General features: G+C 56.4%; 7 protein-coding genes across 7 annotated transcripts; 4 read left to right on the top strand and 3 right to left on the bottom strand.

The window, feature by feature from the left end:
- Positions 1–213: 213 nt before the first annotated feature.
- EX895_002064 (uncharacterized protein) lies at positions 214–5,304 on the bottom strand (the record flags this gene model as incomplete). The annotated part of the gene is made up of 1 exon (XM_029882663.1): positions 214–5,304. One exon carries the CDS (start codon positions 5,302–5,304, stop codon positions 214–216), a length of 5,091 nt encoding a protein of 1,696 aa, XP_029740808.1.
- Positions 5,305–8,516: 3,212 nt separating this feature from the next.
- Positions 8,517–10,010, top strand: EX895_002063 (uncharacterized protein; the record flags this gene model as incomplete). Its single annotated transcript, XM_029882662.1, has 1 exon — positions 8,517–10,010. One exon carries the CDS (start codon positions 8,517–8,519, stop codon positions 10,008–10,010), a length of 1,494 nt encoding a protein of 497 aa, XP_029740807.1.
- Positions 10,011–10,105: 95 nt separating this feature from the next.
- EX895_002062 (uncharacterized protein) lies at positions 10,106–11,638 on the bottom strand (the record flags this gene model as incomplete). The annotated part of the gene is made up of 1 exon (XM_029882661.1): positions 10,106–11,638. One exon carries the CDS (start codon positions 11,636–11,638, stop codon positions 10,106–10,108), a length of 1,533 nt encoding a protein of 510 aa, XP_029740806.1.
- An 875-nt stretch (positions 11,639–12,513) lies between these two features.
- Positions 12,514–13,651, top strand: EX895_002061 (uncharacterized protein; the record flags this gene model as incomplete). The annotated part of the gene is made up of 2 exons (XM_029882660.1): positions 12,514–12,757; positions 12,834–13,651. The coding sequence occupies 2 exons, from the start codon at positions 12,514–12,516 to the stop codon at positions 13,649–13,651; spliced, it is 1,062 nt and encodes a 353-aa protein (XP_029740805.1).
- Positions 13,652–14,076: 425 nt separating this feature from the next.
- EX895_002060 (uncharacterized protein) lies at positions 14,077–16,536 on the top strand (the record flags this gene model as incomplete). Its single annotated transcript, XM_029882659.1, has 1 exon — positions 14,077–16,536. The coding sequence occupies one exon, from the start codon at positions 14,077–14,079 to the stop codon at positions 16,534–16,536; it is 2,460 nt and encodes an 819-aa protein (XP_029740804.1).
- A 162-nt stretch (positions 16,537–16,698) lies between these two features.
- EX895_002059 (uncharacterized protein) lies at positions 16,699–17,407 on the bottom strand (the record flags this gene model as incomplete). The annotated part of the gene is made up of 5 exons (XM_029882658.1): positions 16,699–16,714; positions 16,795–16,922; positions 17,019–17,130; positions 17,221–17,301; positions 17,400–17,407. The coding sequence occupies 5 exons, from the start codon at positions 17,405–17,407 to the stop codon at positions 16,699–16,701; spliced, it is 345 nt and encodes a 114-aa protein (XP_029740803.1).
- Positions 17,408–18,200: 793 nt separating this feature from the next.
- Positions 18,201–21,578, top strand: EX895_002058 (uncharacterized protein; the record flags this gene model as incomplete). The annotated part of the gene is made up of 1 exon (XM_029882657.1): positions 18,201–21,578. The coding sequence occupies one exon, from the start codon at positions 18,201–18,203 to the stop codon at positions 21,576–21,578; it is 3,378 nt and encodes a 1,125-aa protein (XP_029740802.1).
- Between the last annotated feature and the right edge of the window lie 198 nt (positions 21,579–21,776).

Below are 21,776 nucleotides of genomic sequence, written 5' to 3'. Positions count from 1 at the left end.
GCCTACTCGCTGGATCGATGTGCACAAATGCAGTCCTACGCTACGTCTTTGATAACTGAAAACAAAGCAAAGTGGGTATCATAGAAAACAAGGAGCAAGTCGTTGATCGACGGGAACGGGAGCAACAAAAAAAAGAAAGATGCGCGATGAAGGTGAACATTTGTAGGGAAGTATAGGCAAGATGCCGATGTCGTAGAACTCGCGAGTCATGATCTAGCTACCCGTCGAAGCAGGAGCAGGAGCAGGTCGTGGCAGGCCACTAGCTCGTACCACTTTAGGCGACAGCAACTGGCTTCTTTGAGGCATCGGGCTTGTTCGAGCCCCTGGACCGCCGCTTGCCAGCGCTCGTGATGATGCCAGCGAAGGAGTGCTTGCCATAGACTTGAGGCCAGGCAGCTTGGACGGCGTGATGCCCCCGCCTACACTGCGAATGCCCTTGGACGGCGTCAAAGCACACTGTCCATCGCTGTACCGTGCCGCAGCTCTCGGAGTTTGCTTGGCGGGAGTGACGCTCGTCGGCTCGGCTGTCTTGCTGCCTCCATCCGACGTGATGTGCGATCGCAAGCTGGACACGCTCTGGTTCCTTCGCATCGTAGGAATCGCTGGCGGAGAGGCGGCGTTGCTTCCGGCTGAGCTGCCTTGGCTGCCACGGTTTAGTTGCAGCGCACTCGACTTGGCTGCCAGCGGCAGCGAAGGGCGCGATGCCTTCTGGCTGATGGAACGAGCTACTGGCAGCCCACTGCTCTTTCTCCGCAAGACCGGGATGGCGCGGGTCACGCTCGTCTCAACAGCGCCTGCCTTCGCCGCCGCCGGACCGTCGTCTCCGTCATCAGCAGCAGCAGAAGCGCAGATCGACTCGTCCTCCTTGAGATCCGGCATGGCGGCAATGCTAGTCAGACTGGTTCGCGGTGCAGACTGCGCATCCTCGGTGCTGCGGTACGACCAGGTCGTCGCCGTCGAAGCGTTGCTCGAACGATCCGCGTGGAAGCTCGTCCAGATCTCGGACCCTGCCATCGTGTCCGGCGTATCTTGGACACTGGGCGAGAACGCTTCATCGTCGTTCGCGTCGATCTTGACAGCTTCGGTTGCGGACTCATGCTCGCACACCGCCAGACCCGAAGGTTGCACGGTTCGCGCAGTAGCAAGCCTGACCGGAGTCGGAAGACCTCTGGATCGCATCGACATGCGATGTCGGATGATCTCGGCTGCCGCATGGTTGGGTCTCTGGGGATCGTGGCCGCTTGTTCCACCCGAATCGCTGATGCTTGTATCGTGACCAGAGCTGTGCCCAATCGAGTGTCCCGTCGACGAGAGCAGCTCATCGGCCTCCTGAATGATCTCGATCACGCTGCTCATCGAGCTGGTCCTCGAGCGTGTTTGCATCTGCACCGTTTGCTGCGAATCCTTGCTATCGTCCGAGCCATTTTGCTCTCCACCTTCGACCGCCTTGCCGCTGTCGTTTGTCGGCGCTTTCTTGATCGAGCTGTCAGTTGGCTCGCCACGTCCTTGTTGCGTTTGAGCCTGGCCCGACGGCTTGGCAGAGCTCGAGAAGCGCGACGCGATCGTGGAACCGACCATCATGTCAAACTCCTCATCCAAGACCGTCCTGTGTGAAAGTTCAGTCGGGTCCAGGTCGAGGTCGGCCGTGAGAAGCACTTCCTCGTCTTCGCTCGGGTTGGTCAAGATGCTCAGGTCAGGGCTTGGACTTCGTACTCGCAGCATCGACGGCGAAGAACTGTTGCGCACCGACACCAGCGACTTGGATCTGCGCAGTGGACCAGCGCCGTTCTTGTCCTCGCTAGAAACGCTGCCCGGCAGAGAGGGTCGTCCAGATTTGGTCGTTCGACGCGGCGTCTTCAGCATCCCTGCGGCCGGACCATCGAGATCTTCATCATCCGAGTCGACCCAGCCCGCGCCACGAGAGATCCGCTGCGCTCGGATGCGGTCCAACGCCGCCGAGATACGACGAGATCTTGCTGGAATCGAAGCGATGGGACGCTCTGCACGGTCGTCGACAGAGCCCATCTCATGCGCCTCGATTGCCGTCGAGTGCATCTTACGTTTGAAACCGCGCGACTCGTCGAGTACTCCAGATCGTTCGGCAAGATCCTCCAGACTCGCGTCGACGTCCAGGTCCGACTCGTCCTCGCTGCCCGCCTCAGGTTCGACAGCAGCCGAGCCAGTTTGCTGTCCATCGCTGCTGCGTCGTCTCGCGATCGAGGAAAGACGCGGTGCTCGAATGTGCGAGGGCCATAAGCCAGGCTGATCCAGTTCGGCATTTAGATCGTGGGTGCTCAGAAGCGAGGCAGTGCTCCTGCGACGACGCAGGGGAGCATCAATACCCAGATAGTCCAGGGTACTGCTAACGCTGACGTTGGTTTCGACCTGTGCATCTGCTCGAGGCGCTTCTTCGTCGACGGTGAGCGTATTGACCGATGCGAATTCGACCTCGGTAGGCGACGACTGGGGAGACGTCTGCATCGAGAATTCGACATACTTCTTCGCCGGAGCTTGGCTCCCAGAAGGGCTTCTCGATAAAGAGTAATGTGTCATGCTGAACGTGGACGTAACATCGTCGTCAGCACCGATCGCAACCGGCCAGCGTGTACCGTAGTCACCAACTCCAGCAGCCATCGAGTCAGCATAGCCACCAGGGCTGCTCATCGCTGAGCTTCGACCTGATGTCATGCCCTCCACAGTACTCCCAACACCAAAATTGGACGAGGCAGAAGAAAACGGATCCGGCGACGCACCACCTTGACTGGCAAACGAAGCGGCATGCTGATGGATCGCGAAAGGACGGTAGCTCAGGGCGGCAAACTGGTTGGACATGAGTTCGCGCGCGCGATGAGCCGCATCGGCCTGTCTTTGCTTGGCTCGGGCAGTGGCGCGGATGTGTCGCAACGACACGGGTCCAGATGCAGATGCTGTGGTGGTGAAGGAGTCCAGCGAAGTCAACGAGGGCTGACGCGAGCGCATGCGCTCTGACGCGCGAGCAACGATGCTGGACCATGTTCCTCTGCCTGTCAGGTCACGAGGCGACAATCCGTTAGGCATGAAGGGTGGTAGACTAGGCGAGAACTCGTAGAAAGCATACGGATCGCTGCCTTCCGTCGTGATGTTGGTCGGTGCAGAGCTGGACGATGCGATGTCTTCTTCCTCCGTTGGCGGCAGTGTTGATTGGAACGTGCTGCCGGCCTTGGCAGACAGGGAGGCAGAGCGAGAAAGTACTGAAGGCCGGGGACGCAACGAGACTCGCTGCTGCTCGAATCCGAACGGTTTCTTGCGACCAGACTTGTTGCGTTTCCTGGGCATATCGTCGGAAGAAGAGACGTCGCCTTCCAACTCCGAGTCCGACACCTCGTCTCCCTCCGGGTCTTCGATGCGCACAACAGGAGCAGTGAAGCGAGAAGCCAGTGTACTGGTAGAGCCGCGGTAGGCGTCGTAAATGGAACGAAACTCAACGCTCGCGCCATTGTCGTGGGCTGTGTCAGCACTGCCTTGCAAGGAAGCCATGCTTTTGGCGCTGTTGGACCGGACGAGCGACGTCTCAGCAGTAGCTGGGCCACGCGAGTCATCCAACGAGAGCTCCTGTGACCCTGTCGAGCTCAGCGACGGCATCGAGTCCGAGGCTGGAACAACCTGCTGTGCACTGTCATGGGAACGAAGGTGGCTGAGTTGGGCCTCAGGAGGTTTGCTGTCGAGCAGATGCGATTCTCGGGTTTGTGGCTGGTCGGCATGCATGGTTCGCGAGTCGCGTTTCTCTGTCAAGCCCAATCGCTGACCCCATTCGCTTGCCTCGAGATCAAGAGCTGCCATGAGCTCGCTCATGCTTTGAGACAAGGTTCCGCTTCGCTGGTGGTGTTTGCCAGCTTCATGTGGACTACTTGTTGACGGCTGTACCTGCTTGTCCAGCGTGCCTTGCATCACCTCTTGCTGCTCTGACCTCAGCGAGGAAGCTGCTTTGGAAGATTGTGAAGGAGAGCGCAATGAATGCTCAGAAACACGCTGAGAGAGCGTTCGGGCTCCAAGACCGACTCGAGCGACGCCGACGCTAGAGAGAACAGAGGCTTGTTGACGTCGTCGGCCAACCATGAGAACGCCTCTGTTGTCGGCAAGGTCGAGAACGTCCGAGAGCGTGCTATCATTGCTCTCTTCCCCTTGAGCAGCGTCGATCCGGTCATCGCTCGTGGACACTTTGCTGAAAGGGAGATTGGTCGGGCAATCTTGTACTTGGATCAAGGCTTTGCGCGGAGTCGCTTCACAACCACGCGATTGCGACCCAGTCCGTGAAGGCCCTGCTCTCGATTCGGACCGGGAACGGGCGCGCATGCGATTAGCCTCCTGCGTACGCGAGGCCGAAGGTCTTCGAGGGATGTAGGGAGAGATCGGAGACGGGAACTGGTTGGAGATGTTGCGGATACTAGTGAGCTCCTCCTCCGAGAGGTCGCAGGCATCATTTCCGACGCTCGGGCTGGGTATTGAGCAAGGAGAAGCGATACTTGGGTTGGTACTCTTGCCGCTGGATCGCACACTCGTGGAAGAGCGAGAAGATAGGGTGGTCAATGCAGAGGCACGACTGGATCTTCGTGACGGCCAAAACTCTGCAGCCTTGGTCGAGGGGCTGAGGGGATGCGGCGAAGACGAAGGTTTGGGTGGAAGGGGCATGCTGGGTGGCGGACCGCGAGGCTTTGACGGGGCTGCAACGGTGGCGTCCTTGCTGGGCGCGTGGTTCCATTGTCGTTGGGACTTGATGCTTGCACGCGCACTGGACGAGCGGCGTGAAGAAGGGCCTGAGGAGCTATCGGTAGCTGTTGTGGTGTGTAGGCTGTGCGCATCCAGGTCGTCGTCTAGCAAGCAACTCATTTGTGAGCTGGAGCGGTGCGAGCTGCTGCATGTGTCTGCAGAAGCCACAGACAATCGATGTGGCTTGTTCTCGACCGAGGGGGGCTTTTGGGGTGGGATTGGCAGCGCTAGGATGTAATGACCGAGGACGGTACTATCCGCATCGTCCTCGTCATCGGTGTAGCGCGACTGGCGTGACGACATGGGCCTTGAGGCGGCTGGAGACTGCGAGTCGTCCTCAACACCGACCCATGTGAGCCGGTTTGAGTCCGTGGATAGAGCCTGATTCACGCTGAGTGTTGCGGAGGCTGACAATTCCGCTTTCTTCTGTTGACGAAGAGCAAGGATCTTGCGGCGAATATCATTGGTATTCGCATCGTCCAAGAGCTCGACGCTCGCTGACCTTGTCGGCGAACCGAGCGTCTGGGCTTGCGACGTGTTTGTGCAGATGTCGGACATGGCTCACGTCGAAAGCATTTGGAGAGGAGTCTGGTTATGAATGGTGAATCCGAAAAGAGTCGACAATGCCTATAGTTCCTCTCGTGTCGCGATATCGAGGCTGCTGTCTGGATTCAAGACAAGGAGGCAAGAAGGTCGGCTGTGGGTGGGTTGTCCACTGAAAAGCTGGCTGGCAGGCTGGCCAGGCGTGGGGTATCGGGGCAAAAGGCTGACGGATGACAGCAATGCAGATGCCGAATGAAGACAGATGTCACGGTGCGGCGAAAGGTGCGTACCTGATGAGACACAGTCGGTTGTACAAGGAACACGGGATGTCAACAGACTCAGTACAGTGACGGCAAAGACGCCGTAAAAGTCAGGCGAAGTTGATCAGCAGTTGTCAACGAAACTGGGGCTGAATATCGGCTCGTGGCGGAACAAGCTGATTGGTGAGGTTGGCTGCGGAGAAAGACGCTGGTGGGACTGAAAGCACGGTTGCTAAGAGGCAATGGTGCATACGAAAAGTTCGGCTTCGGGTTTGGGTATCGAGACGGGACGAGATGAAGCAGGATTGTTGCAGGCCGGCAGAGCACAGACGGAGATGTGTACAGTGGCGCTTGGAGCGGACAATTGCCGGCGTAGGGAATGAGCTGGACGGGTATGACGGAGCAGATCTACTGGGGACGTGAGTGGCGGTGAAACCCTAGAGCGGGACAAAGAAATCGAGCCGGGGGGGGGGGGGGGTAGAGGTGCGGAAAAGGTGTTGTGAGATGATGGTGGAAGACCAAGTGGGGAGAGAGGGTCTAGGATGAGATGAAGGGGTTGAGATGATGGCGATAGGGAGAGGTCGGAAAGACAGCCAAGAGTCAAATGCAGAACAGAAAGCAAGTGCTGCAGCAGCGGCAGCGGCAGCGGCAACGGCAGCCTACACAAAGCTGATGTTGTATACAAAGAAGCGAGAGCTATGCGTGACAGGCTTCAGCAGGAACCCACCTGCCTTCGAGTATCGTGCTCGGTGGGAGCTACTTTGGCGAGACTCGAGATTCAGGGTTCGAGGCAAAGCAAATGGAAAAGACGCTCGAGCATGCAGGGATCAAACTGCGGCGAGCAAGAGCGCGTATGATATCCGCTCGGCTGGGTGGATTCTGTTGGTAATCTGTCCCAGCGTCCGATGGTTGTCGGACAAGGCCCCAAAGTCAAAGCGCGCAACATGCTATTGAGCAGTGGAAGATGATAAATCTCGCAGCATGCCTCCCTCCAGGCGAGGAAGGGGGGACGGGGGAAGGTAAAGGGATACCCTAGAACGCTGGCATGTCTTCTAGAATGGCAGCAGAGAAGAGAAGGTAGCAAGGTCGTTAGCAGACACGCCTTTTGGACAGCAAGTCGCACCAACAGAGAAACGGACACTGAAACACTGCTCGGCAGCTAAGCGAGGTCGGCGGGGAGAGAGAATTTGCAGGGCTAGTCTGCGCGTCTGCATACGCTTGCTGCTGCCGAGGCCGAGCTGGTTGGCTGGCTGGCAGGGTCGAAGAGCGCTAAGACATGATCGACGTTGAACGCAGAGTACTGTCAATTATTTAACGAAAGTTCGGGCGCATGAAAATTTCGCGCGACCATGTCCGCGGCAGGGCACTCACACGGGCGTACAGAGAGAGAAGAGCTTTCTCACGACTCAAACGACCGTGAGTTCGGCCAGAAGAGGTGGGGGACGATCTCGGGAGGTCAGAACCCGGCATCAAAGGCTCCTTTTGTCTTTTCGTTGATGCCCTTACGCCGTTCCGAGCTGAGGCTTTCGAGATACGCATGGTTTTTTAACCTCGCCTTGCATTCTTTGAAACAAGGGAAGGAATTTGGCTCGGTTGGAGTCGACGCTGGCTTTGTTGGATGCTGCCATGAACTGGCGTCGTCCAGTCTAGGCTCAGGTTTTACAAGGTCCCTCGTGGCCACGATTTGCCTTCGGAACTCGATTGTAGCGCTCGGGCGGCGCTCAAGCTGAGGAAGCACCCAACCGCAGTCATGCTGCCAAAGAATGTGCATCGCGAGAGTCTTGAACCCGGTCTCTTAACCGCGGAGGACCACGTTTGAGAAGATCAAGTGCCGAATGGTGAGGGTAGCTCATCAAATGACCGACCCACTTTCGACATCCTCACTGAAACTCTGGTTCCTGGCGGGCGAAGCGGCTGCGCAATAGTTGACGGACATCAAACTTGAGCAAACAGGCTTACCCTGATGCGTAGACCTCATCTCTCTTTTCGAATAAAGTATAAAGCGAGCCGGTGTTTCTTGGGTTCTTGAAAAGCTGTTCGACAAGAAAGTCTAGAGTGAACCAGCGTCGATGCATGTGAGCTCCTGAAATCAAACCCATCGATGGCCAACCGCACAGATTCTTTTTGGCCTCGAGACAGCTTCGTTGCGGTCCGCGATTTCCAGTGTTCCTTCTTCGGTCGCTGGCAGCATGCTGACACTCTCACTGTATTTTCGGGCTGCGGGTTAGGCTGGCCTGCAGTCTGTGCCCTGGCCGCCAGCCATGGAATGGAAGATTCTTCGGTCACCAAGGAGACGGTAACCATCTTGCTCTGGGCACGGCTCGAGACGGGCGGCTGTCAAAACGCGCGCCCTCACTAGTTTTCAGCCCCGCCGCATTGCTCTACATAAGGTGCTGTTCAGCCAACAATTGCCCCGCTGAGATGATTGCCTGGTGAAAGACCGAGGCGAACGAAATCGTGGCTGGCCTGTCTTGACCAAGGCTTTTCTCACGCACGTCCGTGTTGCTCAACGCAAAATCGCTGCACCGAGCTCCTGAGTTGTCTTTGAATGCTATCGATGCATCATGCCATGCTCAGTCAATTTGGAGCTCTCTTCGGTGGGTGCCGATCCCGTTCCGTTGTCGGGTTCGCTTGTGTGTGACATGGCTGATTCAGCGCACTGATGCCGACAAGTCGCTGGCGAGCAAACAAGCAAGCAAGCGAACGAGCGAGAGGCAGTAGAAACAACACTACCAGCAGCACCAGCACCAGCACCAGCACCAGCAAGGCGTGCGTGTGCAAGTCAAGATTCGCGTTGGTTTTGTTAAGTTGTCGCTTTTCCACTTCTCGTCTCGATTTATTTTTCGCGCGAATGGGAAGTCAAAAAGGAAAAGAGAGAGAAAGAGAGAAAGTGCAAAAAGGAGTCATAAATATTATAAATCAAAGCTGCAACTTTCTTCCTATCGAGTCCGATAACGGCAGACTCGCATGGACCACAACCAAACCAACACAACACCTGGTCCATTCTACCAGTCTACCATCATTCCCAATCCATTCCTCATCCACCGTTACGCAGCAATGGCTTCCACGTCCGACGACTTTACCAAGCGAAAGCTCTGGGGCGGCCGCTTCACCGGCAAGAACGACCCTCTCCTCTTTGCCTACAACGAGTCGCTCTCCTACGATAAGCGCATGCACGCACAGGACATTCGAGGTTCGCAAGCCTACGCCCGCGCTCTCGTCAAGACGGGCGTTCTCAACGAAGAGGAGAAGGACCAGATCGTTGCAGGCCTCGAAAAGGTCGGTCAGGAATGGAAGGATGGCACGTTCAAGATCCAATCCGATGACGAGGACATCCATACGGCCAATGAGCGACGCCTCACCGAGCTCATCGGCAGCGTCGGCGGCAAGCTGCACACCGGCAGGTCCAGGAACGATCAGGTCGCCACCGACATGCGTCTCTGGCTCATCGACGAGGTCAAGGAGATCGAGGGCCACCTCAAGGACTTGATCCGCGTCATGATCGCCCGTGGACGTCAAGAGGTCGACGCTCTCATGCCCGGCTACACCCACCTTCAGCGTGCCCAGCCCATCCGATGGTCGCACCTCCTCCTCTCGCACGCCACCTACTTTGCCTCGGACCTCGCCCGACTGCGTGACCTCATGCCCCGCATCTCGGTGCTGCCCCTCGGCTCCGGTCCCTTGGCTGGCAACCCCTTCGCTGGTCTCGACCGCGATGCCATTGCCGCCGATCTCGGATTCCAGACCGTGGGCCCCAACTCGATGAACAGCGTTTCCGACCGTGACTTTGTCGTCGAGTACCTCATGTGGGCCAGCTTGACCGCCATCCACCTGAGCAAGATGGCCGAGGATTTCATCATCTACTCGACCTCCGAGTTTGGATTCATGCAGCTCAGCGACGCCTACAGCACCGGATCGTCCATCATGCCGCAAAAGAAGAACCCGGACAGCTTGGAGCTGCTGCGAGGCAAGTCCGGTCGTATCTTTGGTCAAATGTCGGGCTTCATGATGTCGCTCAAAGGCATTCCCTCGACGTACAACAAGGACTTGCAGGAGGACAAGGAGCCCCTCTTCGATGCCGTCGACACCACCAAGAACGGCATCCAAATCGCTACCGGTGTGCTCTCAACGCTCAACATCTTCCCGGAAAAGATGAAGGCGGCGCTAACACCAGATATGCTCGCCACCGACCTGGCCGAGTACCTCGTGAGGAAGGGAATTCCCTTCCGCGAGACCCACCACATTTCGGGCAGTGCGGTGCGGCTGTCCGAGCAAAAGGGATGCTTGCTGTCCCAACTCACGCTCGACGACCTGCGAACCTTGTCGGACAAGTTTGACGACGACGTGATGCAGGTCTGGTCGTTTGAGCAGAGCGTCGAGCGTCGTGACGCCAAGGGAGGCACCTCGAAGCGTGCCGTGCTGGAGCAGTGTGACACGCTCGAAAAGTTGCTCTCTGCTTAGAAGCATACAGCCCTCATCTTTCAAGAAATCCAAATAGAATCGAAACAGCCCATGACTTTGATTGCTTGAATGCTGACTCGTATCGAGATGATTTCTCAACGGCCTGAATGCAGAAGTGGATCGAGATCCTCGCTGTGCGGAGAGCTGGCCTGAGACCGTCTCGACCTCGATTTGGACGCGCCGGACGACGGCGAGGCGACGACAGCAGCGCGTCCGCCTTTGAGGATGCGATAGGTTCGGTCGCGCCACGAGACGGTGCTGCCCTTGATGGCCCACGCCCAAATGGGAAGCGCAAGAGCTTCGCGCATGGCCCATGCAGCCGCGAACTCGACGACACTCATCGTGTCGGCATTGTCTACGCCCGGATTGCATGCGAGAAACTCGTGCGCCACCGAGAGACGCTGGAAGACGGTGTAGTCGACCAGGAACCAAGCACCAAAATGAACGCAGAAGAAGAGCAAATGACTCCATACGGGCAAAGGCCTCGACACACCCAAAACGCTTGGGAGCAAGAGCGTGGAAATGGCAAACCAGCCGACGAGACCAGAAATGATGGATTCGGTCAAGGGCTCGAGCAAAGTCGGCGCGAGCCACATATATTTACGCACACGGATCCATCGCATGCGACGACGTGTGTAGTCGGCCAGAGTGCGAATGTCGCCAACCGATGTATAGGCGAGGTCGGAGGAGGACAAGGTATGCGACAGATTGAGCGGTGGATTCCAGAGCGACTGAGCCAGCATATTATCCTCTGCCAAGTAGATCGAGAAACGCGCAAAGGGACGCGAGAGATCCTTGACCTGTTCGTTGGACAGCTCGAGGTGATTCGAGCTGGGAGGCACGCCTTGATCTGACGGTGAGGCTGATCTGCTGATTCTGGAGAACTGCGAGTCTTGAGAGTTGTGCGAGAATGCAAAGCTGCCGATAGCGCCCTCTTCGCCCTGGCTGCCGTTCTGAGAGACGTTGAAATACGAATCGGGAACGCAGGCGAGATCGGATTTGCGGTACATGTTGCTCTTGCCCATGACGCAGGAATCGATCGAGAGGGCGTTGAGAGCAAGGTACATCTTGGCGTGGGTGGTAGACAGAAAGACGCGTTCGATCCTCGAGCCCCAAGATGTGCTAGGCAGCACGGCAAATGGAACGTGATGAACGAGGCCGACGCGATCGCCGTGGGTATTTCGTGAAAGCCATGATGGCGAAGGACGAGGACGGCTGTGAGGATCGGCGCAGAGATCGTCGACAGCGCGCGCCAGTGCGCCCGAGGGAGACCAGACCTGACTGTCGACGATCCAGAGGATGTCGTACTTGGAAGCAGCGTAAGAGCGAACGAGGTTGTTGATCTTTGGATTTACGCCTGCAAAGTGATCACCGACAATGATGCGGGCGTCGATATGGGGATGGGCTGCCACCACCATGCGAGCGACGTTGAGTACCTTTTGCGACTCGGTAGATGTACTGTCGCGGATGGAGAGAATAACCTCGAAGCGCGAGTTCGGATAGTCCTGCATAAACGACGAGGATAGATTGGAGAAGAGGTTGCTGTCGAGGCCACTGAGAGGACGCAAGATGGAAACCCCTGGTACGGAATCTGCGTGCTGTTCGTGATGCTGCTGTTGTCGCTGCATGAGCGAGTCGATGCTGCTCGAGTTTTCGGACTGATTGGTGAGGATAGAAGAGGATCGAGGTGGTGACAGTGGGGACCGTGGTGATTCGGAGCGTGCGAATTGGCGTGCGAGACGCAGTCCAAGAAGGCAGACCGCCCATATGAAGCAGTACCAGACTAGACCAACATACGCCAGTGCACGTACGAGCAGAGGCGGCCCTTCAACCGTCGTTGTTGCCCAGTTATCATCCGCTAGCTGCGACAGTTGAGCAGAAGCTGTGTTGATGAGGACAGAAGCGAGGAGCAGAAGGTGGACTCTACGACATTGCCTCGTCGAGAATCGCCGCTTTGTTGGCGATGATGATATCGCCGACCGAGCCATCATGTGCAGTATCTGGTGTGTGTCCGATCGTTCTACACTGGTTGCATTACGATACGCTCTCCTCCGAAAAGGGGCAGTGATGGATGAGGACGAGAGTACGGCGATGGTGGTAAGGCAAGAAGGAGGCTCAGTCGATTTGGTTGTTTCGCGCGCCCGCCAGGCGTGTTGGTTCGAGCGTCGACCAACACCAAAAAGCACCTCTTTTCTCTTCTTTTTCTTTCAATTGAATAAAATAACCGGACCCTTTTCGTGACCTCAATAAAGGTGGAGGAATTTCTTGGTGTCGGCGAACAATTCCAAATCGAACGTGATTGTCAAAAGCTGGCGACCTTCTCACGCCACCATCACTTCATACACTCACTCGTTTCCCCTCTCTCTTTGTTCCTGTTCACGTTCCACACGTTCGGTGCCTTGTTCCGATCGAGGGCTCCGAAAAGATGGCTTCGACATTCTGCTGCGCAAAGCAACTTATCTCGGTGGGGCCGAAAAGCCGAGGTGCCAGCACCTCCAAGTCGATGTTGACATCTCTTGTGACCTCGGCCGCCCACACCCGTCAACGTCCAACAGTGTCGGCAAACCTGTTGAGCAACTACGGTACTCTGGCTCCGACTCAGCCTCGCTGCTCAGATAAGGCTTCGAGAGACCTTGGCAACGATGCAAGGATTGACGAGGTCGAGCACATCCCCACATCGCCCGTAGGCCGAGCACTGTTGACAGCAGGAAGCGCTCTAGGTCTGCTCAACAATCCCTCTCGTGGAGGTAAGCTGATCCTTTCTACTTCTCACATGTCGTTCCAACAGTACAACTGACACTACGTTTGACCTCTCACTACCAGACTTGCTGTCAATGCTGACACAGGTATCCTCGGGTCCGTCGCTTCCCCACCTGCTGGAATCCATGCGTTCGACCGAGTCAGGACGCAGACTGCTCATAGAACGACCTTCTGTCAACTCGGAAACGGTCGATGTTGATTACCTGGCTAGTCTTGAGCGCGGCACATTTGGCCGTGAATGGATCGAATGGCTCAAAGAAAACGGTGTTGGTCCCGACGGCCGCGCTGAAGCAGATTACATGCCGACATCGGAGCACAAGTACCTCATCCAACGCTATCGTGAATCGCACGATTTCTACCACTTGCTACTATGCATGCCAGTCACACAGCTCGGCGAGACCGTAGTCAAGTACTTTGAGATGGCGCAGATGAACATGCCCGTCGCTGGATTCGCAGCCGCAGGAGGAACTCTGCGAATCCTCGCCTCGAACCTCCCAAAGCCATCACAGCTGCTTTCCGCAGCTCTACAACAGCCTGTAGCAACATCCGCGCCTTCACCGCAAGCTTCATCCTCTGCCGATGTTTCGACTCTACAGACGCTGATACCTTGGGCCATGCAAGTGGGGAGAACCTCGGTGCCGCTCATCTCGATCGAGTGGGAAAGGTGCTGGGAGAGAAACATTGACGACATGCGACGAGAGTTCGGTATCACTCCACCTCCCATTCACGTCGCCAAGTTCTCGGGCCGTGCCAAGAAGAGCGGAAAGAGGCGAGGATGGCCGTCTAAGATCCTGCAACATCAAAAGGCCAAGCAGCAGCAGCAGCAGCAACAGCAACAGCAACAGCAACAGGAGGCAAGCTGCGATGCCACGTCAACGTGATTAATCTCAATCTCGATAGACAGCAATCCATACTTGTCGCCGTCGCGGGCACCTTCTTGCAATCATGTTGTGGTGGACTTGTGTGTTCAGGAATTGTCGTTTTGTCCGAATTGTGAGAGAGTCAGGCAAGCGAAAAGGATGACTGAAACAAGTGGCCTCGAACGATTCATCAAGTGCGGAGAAAGCACTCGAATTGTACGCCCAAAATTGCGCCGCGCCCGCATCCGCACCCGCGCATTGCCGATCCTCTACTGGAGTTTGGATTTTGGCTGCACTGGCCAGGTTTTTTGGACTGCATTTCGTCCGCTTGCTTTCTTCCCCTCCCACCATCTCATCCACATAGGCTTCACGTGGCGCGAACGCCATCCGCATACAGTGTACTCAACCTCCACAACTACAACCACTGCCCTTCGTACAACACAACCATGTCCGGCGCAGAGCCTGGGCCGAGCCGGAGCGGGTTGCCCAATGTGGCATTAGCAACGACAACACAGCAGAGCTATATCGACCCGGTGACTCCTCAACTCGCTTCGCCCCAGATCGCCAACCGTATCAACCTCGTCACCTACGGCCAATCCACCATCAAGGCACTCATCGATCCAAGCTTGCCCGTCCAGGACGTCATTCGCCAGCTCTGTGCAAATGCTCATCTTGGCGTCCAGGAGCCGCCCGCTCTGTTTGCACTCAGAGACGATGACGACGACGAACTCATCGACGACGCCAACATGGCCCGAAAGATTGAAGCTGGCGCCAATTTCAAGCTGTGCTCCTCCCCGACCATCGAGGCGGTCGAAATGGTCGACAAGCTTAGCTCGCGCGATGACAGAACATTGAAAATGGCCACCTACACGCTTCAAAGGCTCATCAAAGAACCTGCGTTCACGGACGAGTTTGTCGCAAGAGGCGGCGTCAGGGAGCTGTTGAACGTCATTCGCAATCATTCGTCTGGCAACACCCTAGCATATGCGTTGACCAGCTGTCAGAACCTCATGGAAGGCTTCGAGTATGGGTGGGACATTATCGACGCCGCCTTTGTTGCCAAGGTCGTGACTCTGCTCGTGACCCAAGAACGCATCAATGTTTGCCGACCCGCTACTGCCATCCTCAAGAAGCTTGTCGTGTCTGGCCCTCAAGACTCTCCAAAGACGGGTCGGGTCGTCACCGACGGTGGTCACGTTGCCACCACCTCGACTCCAGCCGTCTATCGGTACGGCTTCGAATTTGTCTACAACGAGATTCAACGAGAGCGGCTCTTCCTCCAAACTCTCGTCAATCGCATCGGCAGTTCAGATACGACGCTCAAGCTTTATAGTCTCAGTCTCATCAACAGCCTCTTGCGCAACGTCTCGGACGACTTGTTCGAAGGATTTACCTCCGAACTCGAGAAGCTCAACGCTTCCAAAGCCGTAGCATGGCTCATGGACTCGAGTCGTGGGGACGAGCTGGCCTCTTCCATCCTTGAGTATCAGAGCAACGTCATCCGAGCCGCACACCGCCGCATGCGCAGCGTTGTGACTCCCACGGACAAGCGCCATGTCCACGCCCTCTCATACATCTGGCTGCAGGCCAAGATCAGTGATGTTGTTGTACCAAATCAAGCAGCACCGCATACTGGCTCTTCAAACAACGACTCGAGGCTCTCCGTGGGGTCGTCCACTCGGTACAAATGGCGACGCATTGGGTTTGCATCGGAATCGGCTGCAAAGGAATTCGGACGCACCGGCTGGCTGGGTCTCTCCTGTCTCGAATCGTTCGTCCGCTCGGATCCAGAGACGTACTCCAAGATCATTCTCGAGCAGATCAATCGCCCCGAGGAGCGACGCTGCATGCTTGCACGAGCCTCGATTGAAGTCACCTCGATCCTCGCTGACCACTGGAATATCGAGTCGGGCTCGTACACCACTTCCACCACCTATCTGCCTTTTCTACTGTCCTTCTCCAAAGTGCACCACCTGGCGTTGCGCTTCTTTCTGCGCATGTGGAACGAGTCGGGTGCAGCAGCTTCCGACTTTGCCCGCGTGTCGGCGCTGGTTCGCAGCCAAGTCAACGAGGCGTTGGGCAAGCAGGACGAGACCAGCAGCACCTGGTCGGAACTCGAAGATGCGTTCCTCAACTCAGAATACCGCACAGTACGCGACAGGCAGATGAAGGAGCTCGAGGTGGATGAGGACTATAACTCCAAGGCGTCGATGCGCAACCTGCGTGGAAGGATCTACCGGGAGAGCTACGAGTTTGTTCGACAACAGCGCATTCAGTGCCTGCTTGAAGGGGCGTGGTTCCGAAACGTGACGAGTCCAGCTGCTAGCGCACTTGGTAACAACAGCAAGCAACGTAGGATTTCCACTAGCACCGTCGATACCGCCGTACCTGCAGCTCGTCCTACGGGCAATGGTGCCGCTTCAGGCACACCCAAGCCGTGGCGATTCTACCGACTGGCACCGAACAAGAAGTTCCTCTACTACTGCGACTCGTCGGAGCGCTTTCCCATCCGAGGCGGGCTGGATGATCTTGCGGAACGCATCGATCTGAGCCTGGTGACTGAGGTTTCGCACCACAGCGGTGCTGGTGATACGGCGGCTGGTGGTGCCAAGAAGCCGACTGGCGAGCTGGTAATCAGCCTGCTGCAGTCGCCTGACGCAAGCCTGGCCGAGATGCAAGCACTGAACGCGAGCCAATTCTCCGAGTGGACGGATGGCCTCACCATGCTGCGCAGCGAAGGAGGCGTGGTGAGTACGCGCGAGACGGCCGACTTGATCCAGACGCTGACCGAGATCGGCATCAAGGTGAAGTTGCTCGATCTCACGGGCGAACAGATCGAGCTGCCGACCACTGTGCAGCCACCACCGCTGCCGTCTACCACCGAGTTTTTCTTTGCCGAGCTGTAGTCACTTGACACCAATGCATAGTCAAGCTTCTCAGCTTGCACGACTGTTTTTGAACACGTTGCTTAATGGACGAATTAGAGTCAAAGGCGGCAATGATGCTGGATGGGTTGCGAAGGACAGGTACAAGTACAAATGCGGAGAGTCGAGTCAGGATGAGAATGCTTATCCTCGTTGAAATCTGTGTTGCAGCAGAGAAAGAAGAGCGTCAGCAACCTCTATACGGTGGAACGAGATGTGTGAATGGCAGGCTGGGCTCACTGTTGCTGTTGATTCCTGGCTTTGCGTAGATAGGCGAGATCGGTTCGACTAGCACCGAGGTTGACAACTTTGGGACAGCCGTCGCGATCCTTTTCGAGCCTTGTACATTCAGCGCAGTAGTATGCATCCTGTGATGTGGCACCACGTAGAAGCAAGAGACGAATATGAGGTCAGTCAGAGGCCAGAGCCAGGTTGTATGGATGAAGACAATGGTCAAAACTTACCGATACACCTTGGCCTCCGCAGATGATGCATTTGCCCCCGGAAGAGCCGAAATTGCACTCTTCACAGATGCGCACCAAGGTTGCTGGGCGGACGTAGGAGTCGCAGATGGGACTGTTGCGGGCAGAAAGCATGCAACACAGGGAACGAGAGTGGTCAGTCTGCTGTTGTCGGAGTCAATTGGAAGAGTAGGAATGCACTCACCATTTGCCGTCGTCCTTCTCGCAGAGCCTGCCGACGGCGATTCCTGGAAGCTTGCGACAGAGGATAAGATCCGGATGATGTCTGTTGGAAGAGGAACAAGCTACTGTCAGCCTATGCTCCGATGCTCCAATGCTCCGAGAGAGGGCTAGAATCGAGAGGCTGCGCATGCTGCTACTCACTTTGACATTGTGTCCGTGGTGTGGTCTGTGAATGCTGTGTCGAACGGCGGTGGTGGGAAGGTGGTAGAAGGCGGGATGAGTGATTCTTTCTTCGAATGAATCAAAGGCGCAGCAGTGGAAGCGGCACTTCCGAAATCCGAGTCGAATTTCTCTGGCTTGGTTTTGGACCCTGCCTGTCTGCCTGCTTGTTTGACTGCTCTCACATTCAAGATTTTAACTCCGCGTCGCTTTCCCGCGTAGACAGCTACCACTCACACCAGCTTCGAGAAGCCGGCCATGGCCGTCTCATTGGGTACTTGATTAACACTGGAACCACAGCAGGTTGGATGCGACAGCAACCTTTATGGCCAAGAGTGAGACCCACTAACATTTGTCGATCGAGCATCGTGAACCTGAAGCGAGTCACGATCAATCTAGGTCGTGCTGTGCTGTGGTGCTGCGACATTTGTTCTGCTTACTGTTTTCTGCTTATTCTGCTGAGCAGTATTTTAAATGTTATTTTCGATCCGACGCGGAAAAGCCGATTTGTAACGCAATGGACCGAGGAAGTCGCCGGCTTTGCACCACGGTCCGCCATCTCCTTTTTTTGGCCTTTCTGTGTCGTATTTCTCTCTGTCGGGTATATCGCTTTTCTATTTTGCCGTGATTGCGTCTTACTTTGCTTCTTCCCTCCTTCCCTGCACGCTTCTTTCTGACCCGCTTCCATTCATCGACCACGACCATTCACCGAAGCGGAGAAGCTATGCATCACCACTCTTGCTGAGCCTACTCCACAAAGCGCCCAGCTTGAAGCTTTTCAACATGAAGAGCAATCTCCCACACGTCGACGACATCAACTCACGTTATAGCGAGGGGCAATCCTCCAACGCAGCCGACACTCCAGATACTCATCACCACGACTCTCCCTCCGACGATCCCAAAAACTATTCTCGTGGCACTGGCAAGCGCAATCGAGTTCACTTTGCATGTACTGAATGCTATCGTCGCAAGCAAAAATGCAACCGCGAAACACCCTGCCAGCACTGCATTGCACGCAAGATCCCAGAGAGATGCAAGACCTTCCAACCAGGAGAGGAGACCAACGACGTCGCATCCAGGCTCTCCCGTGTCGAGAGGATTCTCGAGGACTATCTCCCCAAACTTGCACAGCAGGTGCAGCATCTTGCTTCTGCCTCCCTATCGCCATCCCAGCAGGCACAGGTAAACGCTACATCCAGTCGCCGCATATCATCTTCTCGCACCGATAACCATTCGCGCACTGCCTCGTCGTCCAAAGCAGTATGGTCTGATGTGGCTCTAGCCAAATCGCCCGAGCAGCTTCCCAATGCATCCAACGACCCAGACGATGATGACGACATTGACGAGCTCGAGACCGACGGCCGGTACAGTCCAAAGACTGGCTTTTACAATGGCGGTTCCATGGATATGCGCATCAGCTCCATCCTCGACGATCTTCCCGGCAGCTCGACCAAGTCAACGCCACTCAATCTGCCCATCAGAACCCTCGAAGGTCCTTCGGATTTGGATGTGGTCATGCCCGAGTACGGCTGCCCCACCGCACCTACACCCGATTTGCTCGGCGCGTTCAGCACCCGTGCACACTGCAGCGTTCTCATCGACCATTTCTTCAATGACATCAACTGGATGCGTCAGCCGCTTCCACAGCAGAGCCTCCGCAAGTCCTTTGAGGCCTTTTGGAACTCGGGTCCCAAGATTAATGCACAGAACATCAACATCTTTGCGCTTCTCTGCAATGTATGCGCCATTGCAATGCTTTCCGTACAGCATGAACTCTTTCCGGAAGGCCCGCGAGACCGACTCAAAGCTGCAAGGCGCTACCACTATGCAGGCCGAAGAGCTTTGCTCATGAGCTCCATCATGGGGCACGAGGATGTCGACCAGATTGTCGCCTGGCTTGCTTCTTGCCGTTTTCTACTGCTCGACCGTCGCATCGGAGAAGCATACACATTAGGGTCATCAGCCGTCCGCGCTGCGTTCAGTATCGGCCTTCACCGCGACGGCACCAAGCTCGGTCTTCCACCTGCCGAGTCCGAGGCCCGCAGACGTGTCTGGGCAGCTGTCTACTTCCTCGACAGGGCCCTCGCCCTCAACACGGGTCGCCCCGCTGTCATTGATGACCGTGTCTGCGACACCCAAGTGCCCAGTGGCGTAGCGGACGAGGATATCTTCCCTGCACCCAAGAATCCACCAAAGATGCCCGAAGGCGTCGAACCTCCCACCGCCTATTGCTACACCGTATATCGTCAACGCATCGCTGAGCTCGAGGGTCGCATCCTCGCTACATTCCAGAATTTGCAGCACCCTGTTCATGTCAGCGACGTCCTTGCTCTCGACAAGAGCTTGCGTAAGCTCCAAGACAATCTGCCATTCTACTTTCGTGCAAAACTCACCAAGGATGGCGTCGAATGCGATAAGTCGCTCGACTCGACCTACGGTTTCCTCAACGTCCATCGCTTCCTGTTGCATACCGAGATCAATTCGGTCCGGATTGCGCTGCACCGACCATACCTGCTCAGATCCGGTGGACCCAACGGGGACCGATTCCTGCCGTGTCGCGAAGCAAGCATCAACGCTGCTCTGCACGATCTTGAGATGCGCAGCGACTTTGTGCAGAGCCTCAGAAAGATCAGATCGGACGATCAGCCCCTGCTCCTTTATCGAGTTCAGATCGGCACGTACAAGTATTTCCATTCGATGCTCGTGGTGGGCGTGGTACTTCTGATGGATCCCAATGCGCCTGACGCTCCCAGGCTCAAGGCACACCTCGAACACTATGTCAAAAACTATCACAGCAAACCTGCGAGCCTTCGCGACGAGATGCGAGATCGCGAAGCTAATGTCATTGGCATCTTTCTCTCGAGGATCGAACAGGTCGAAAAGACGGCTGCTTCTTCCAAAGGCGTTAACAAGGGTGTCGCTTCTACACCCCGCGCTCCTAAACGTGCCAGGTCGACCGACATGGGCCGTCGAAGCGAGACAGGCGATCGGGAGTCCAAGCCAAGCAAGAAGAGTCGTGACGCTGGCGCAGAGCGGGGGGATGAGAAATCCGACGCTCACTTGCTGCTTGGGCTCGGAGAACAGAGATCTGCCGATGGCAAGGACAACAGCTCGGAAGAAGTGAGGCCACGCCCCGTGCAGCAATCCTCGCTACCTTTGGAGACATCCATGCAATCACCACGTCCAGATGCAGTATCGGCGTCGGCTGCGCGCAGCTCTAGCACGAGTTCAGTCCCACCCTCGCGACAAGGATCGGGAGACTGGTCGTTCAATGCTCGCAGCGGTATGACCAGTGCTGTGGGCGCGAGCTCTTCGTCAAGCAATGCCGATAGCCCGTCTACATCGCTGAACGCTGTGCTAACTGGGGCGAACTCATCGACGCCGTCCAAGGCTCCTGCTCCCAACGGTGGGGGCGAAGATGCGCAGCATTTCTTCGATGCTTGGTACCAGGCCGAATGGGCATCCGCCACCATGCCGTCTTACGACGCGGCATACAACGGCACAAATGGTCTCGGGGGCGGAGCAGCCGGTGTCAGTCTGGGCCTTGACTCACTTGGGAATCTGAGCGGCGGCATGCTGAATCCCACGGGCATCAGTACAGGCTCTGGAAGCACGTCCATGGGTCAAGGTCTGGGTGGAGGCTTCAACGGGCTCGGTGGGCCTTCCATCGGTGGATTTGCTCCGAATGCGATTGGTGCGAGCGGTGCACTGTCGAGGGCTTTGAGCGGACCCACAACGAGCGCCGTTATGAGTGGATGGACTGCGCAACCTGCACCGATCTCTTCCAGTTTCTCCGCCGACCAGACTTCATCGTCGTCCTCGAACTCGCTGGCGGATCTGATCTCGGGCCAGACCATCGCCAGCTCCAGCGCCCTGTGGCAGCAGCAGCAACAACAACAACAGCAGCAGCAACAGCAGCAGCAGCAGAACAACACAAGCTCGACAGCTCTGCCTGCGCAAACCGCAGCTGCTCGCATCAAGGCCGGCGTCATGGCAGCTCCCGAGACTGCATTCGCCGGATCATCATCGGGTTTTCTCAATTCGACATCGCAGGGCGACGGTTCGTCGCAGCAGAACATGCTTGGGTTTGAAGGTCAAGCCCAGACGCAGAACTTTGATCCCGCTTTCTGGCAGACGCTGATCGACAAGATCATCACTTGATACGCCCCCATTGTCCACTTTGACCTCAATCGGCTCTGCAATCGATCACAAGACACGGATCAGGAAAAGACACAGGGAAGAAGGGCATGAGATGTGAGCAGGGCTCGAGATAGTGTACATTGCAAATTGTGCATCGGTGCTGAGAGAAAAGGCAAGCTTGAGAGCTTCTTGAGTGTTTTAGGGGAGGCGAAAGGCAAG

This window comes from Sporisorium graminicola, chromosome SGRAM_13 (assembly GCF_005498985.1).
Source record: "Sporisorium graminicola strain CBS 10092 chromosome SGRAM_13, whole genome shotgun sequence".
Taxonomy (NCBI): Eukaryota; Fungi; Basidiomycota; class Ustilaginomycetes; order Ustilaginales; family Ustilaginaceae; genus Sporisorium; species Sporisorium graminicola.
Note: the sequence above shows the minus strand (reverse complement) of the source record. Positions and strands in the feature narration are given on the sequence as shown.